At 38.1% G+C, this 3,075-nt stretch overlaps 1 protein-coding gene across 1 annotated transcript; it reads left to right on the forward strand.

Annotated features, from left to right (window-relative positions):
- The first annotated feature begins 295 nt into the window (after nt 1-295).
- NCS1 (permease, cytosine/purines, uracil, thiamine, allantoin family protein) lies at nt 296-2,198 on the forward strand. Its single transcript, XM_079023982.1, has one exon. It carries the CDS (start codon nt 431-433, stop codon nt 2,120-2,122), a length of 1,692 nt encoding a protein of 563 aa, XP_078880108.1. The 5' UTR covers nt 296-430; the 3' UTR covers nt 2,123-2,198.
- Nucleotides 2,199-3,075: the final 877 nt, after the last annotated feature.

The following is a 3,075-nucleotide window of genomic DNA, read 5'->3' on the forward strand; positions in this document are numbered from 1 at the left end:
TACAAATCATTCCAAAATGACCATAGATCCAAAAAACTCGGGGTTTGGACTAAAACCCTAAAAATTTGCATACCATAAGGACTATTTTTGCAATTTTGTCTTCTTTGTTTCCTGTTTCCATAAATCGTAATTCGTAAGTCAAGTTTAGTATTATTTTCATTTAGCCCAAAATTTCTAATTTCTTTATTAATTTACACCGCATATAAAAGAGACGTTATATATGGATCAAGTTGTTTGAAAATATCAAATATTATTGTCAACAAGAAAAAACTAATAATAAATAAACAGTCGAAGACAATAACACATACTATTAACAAGATGCATCGGAATCACATCTTTTAATCATACCATATCCCCCAACTCCAAAACTGATTCCATCCACCCATTCATTTTATTTCCAGTCTCATTTCTGAATCTTTACACTGGAATCATGATTTCCAACTCTTTGAGCTTCCATCTCCATCATCGTCCCTACCACCATGATCATCGACATACCCTCTCAAAACAAAACCTCAATTCCCTTCCCTTTTCCCTTCCCCTTCCCCTTTCCAATGTATTCAATTCAATTCCAACCATCAAATCACCACTTTCCCTCCACAGAAAACCCCTCCTCTTCCGACCCATGTCATCCACTCTACCCGATTCCATTCCGGACTTCCAACCCGACCCAACTCTCATAAACGACGATCTCGCCCCAACGCCGGCGTCCCAACGAACTTATTCCGGTTGGGAAATGGCCAGTTTATGGGTGGGTCTAGTGGTGGGTGTGCCGACGTATTACCTCGCCGGCAGCCTTGTGGATCTCGGAATGTCTTGGTGGCAAGGAATATTGACGGTGGTTACAGCGAATATAATCACAGTTGTCGCTTTGGGATTAACCGGTCATCCAGGGACTAAGTACGGGATTCCGTTTCCGGTGCTTGCTAGATCGGCGTTCGGAATCCATGGTGCACATATTCCAACTCTACTTAGAGGTTTAGTAGCTTGTGGGTGGTATGGAATCGAGACATGGATCGGAGGTGAAGCAATCTTCTTACTCTTGCCCAAATCCATCAAGAATTCATCGCTTTCCAATTCCATTCCATGGCTCGGAACTTCCCCAATCGAGTTCGCTTGTTTTTTGGTCTTCTGGGTTGCGCAATTAGTGGTTGTAATCAAAGGAATGGATGGAATCAGGGAACTTGAAAAATATTCTGCCCCAATTTTGATTATTCTCACTTCGGCTTTACTCATTTGGGCTTATGTCAACGCCGGCGGATTTGGTCAAGTTCTCTCCATGTCTTCACGCCTGTCGTCGTCGGAATTCTGGTCGCTTTTTTTCCCGTCGTTGACTGCAAACGTAAGCTTTTGGGCGACATTAGCACTTAACATCCCTGATTTCACTCGTTACGCCAAGAGCCAAAAGGATCAAATCATCGGTCAAGCTGGACTACCGATTCTCATGGGTGCATTCACGTTCGTCGGTTTAGCAGTGACGGCATCGACGCAAGTCATCTTCGGACGTGTAATCTCGAACCCGATTGAATTATTGGGAAAAATCGGTGGGATTTCAACCATGATTCTCTCCATCATCGGAATCACGCTAGCCACCATCACAACCAACATTGCTGCCAACGTCGTAGCTCCGGCGAACGCCCTCGTGAACCTAAGTCCATCGTTGTTCACTTTCCGGCGAGGTGCGCTGTTGACTGCGTTGCTTGGAATTGCGTTCCAACCATGGCGACTTCTTCAATCGAGTGAAAGCTTTGTGTACACTTGGCTTGTGGGTTACTCTGCGTTAATGGGGCCGATTACAGGGATCATGTTGGCCGATTATTATCTCATCAAGAGCCGGAATCTTCAAATTAACGACTTGTATACGTTGAATCCTGTTGGGAATTACTTTTACTATAATGGGTACAATTTGGGAGCAATTGCAGCTCTCGTAATCGGGATTCTACCGGTGATTCCCGGGTTCTTGGAGAAGATAGGAGTCTTGAAGTCAATTCCGGAGTTGTTAGTGATGATTTACAACAATGCTTGGTTTTTTGGGTTTTTTTCATCTGGTGTTGTTTACTGGGCTTTTTCAGGTTTGAAAGCAACAAAACAGATGTCAGATCCCTTTTTGCCCAGTACAAATTAAATTTTTTTTATAATTTATTTATGTATATTTTCTTTTAAATTAATATAGAAACCAATAATCATCTTGAAACACAAAATGCATAGAAATAGAAGAGACTGATGTTACAATGATTTGTACATTATGTATTAAAAATAGTATTAAAAACTTGTAAATCTTTCAAATACGTGTCTAGTGTTTGTTTAGGTTGTAAGGTATACATACCAGACTCATGGGGTGGTGCGGAGTTTACAAATAGCTACTGATGCATACATCATGACGTGGCGTGGTCGGATATACCTATGTTACTGTTATTTTCTTACAAAAAGTGTCCATATAATTGAATGTATTATGATTCAAAAAGCTTTCGGGTATAAGGTATAATTCAAGCGTTTACAATTCAAATATTAGTAGTATTTTCTCATAAAAAGTTTTCATGTAGTTAAAGAATTTACAATTCAAATATAAAAATTGAAAAAATGGGTTATGTCGGAACAATAGTAATTATAATATGATTTTTTTTCTTTGATAACAATGCTTGAAATTTTATAAAAGTGTGAACAAAGCATTTCCATCTTTAATCCATTCTTTTGTATTTGGAATTTAATAGTTGAAGAAATGAGTTATCGCATCAATAGTAATTGTTATATGATTTTTTTTTTTTTTTTGATAATAATGATTGAAATTTGGTAAAAGTTTGAACAAAGTCTTTCCAACTTTAAGCCATTCTTTTGTATGACTTAATGGAAGTATTTGAGACGCAAGAACAAGAGCCTAAATTCATTTTTTTATTTTTTTATTTTTTTATTTTTTATTATTATTTTTTTTTTTTGCCAATGTCTCTCTGGACGCCTTCTCTCTCTAAGTGTTTCTTTAGGGTTTTCTTTACTAAAATAAGACACAAAGCTCTTCAAGGTATACTCACGAAGAATAAACAAGATTATGTCTCTCCCAAATATATTGGCTCTAAAGTCAAA

The sequence above is a fragment of the Lactuca serriola genome, chromosome 2 (assembly GCF_051521515.1).
Source record: "Lactuca serriola cultivar US96UC23 chromosome 2, Lser_US96UC23_V15, whole genome shotgun sequence".
NCBI classification, from domain to species: domain Eukaryota; kingdom Viridiplantae; phylum Streptophyta; class Magnoliopsida; order Asterales; family Asteraceae; genus Lactuca; species Lactuca serriola.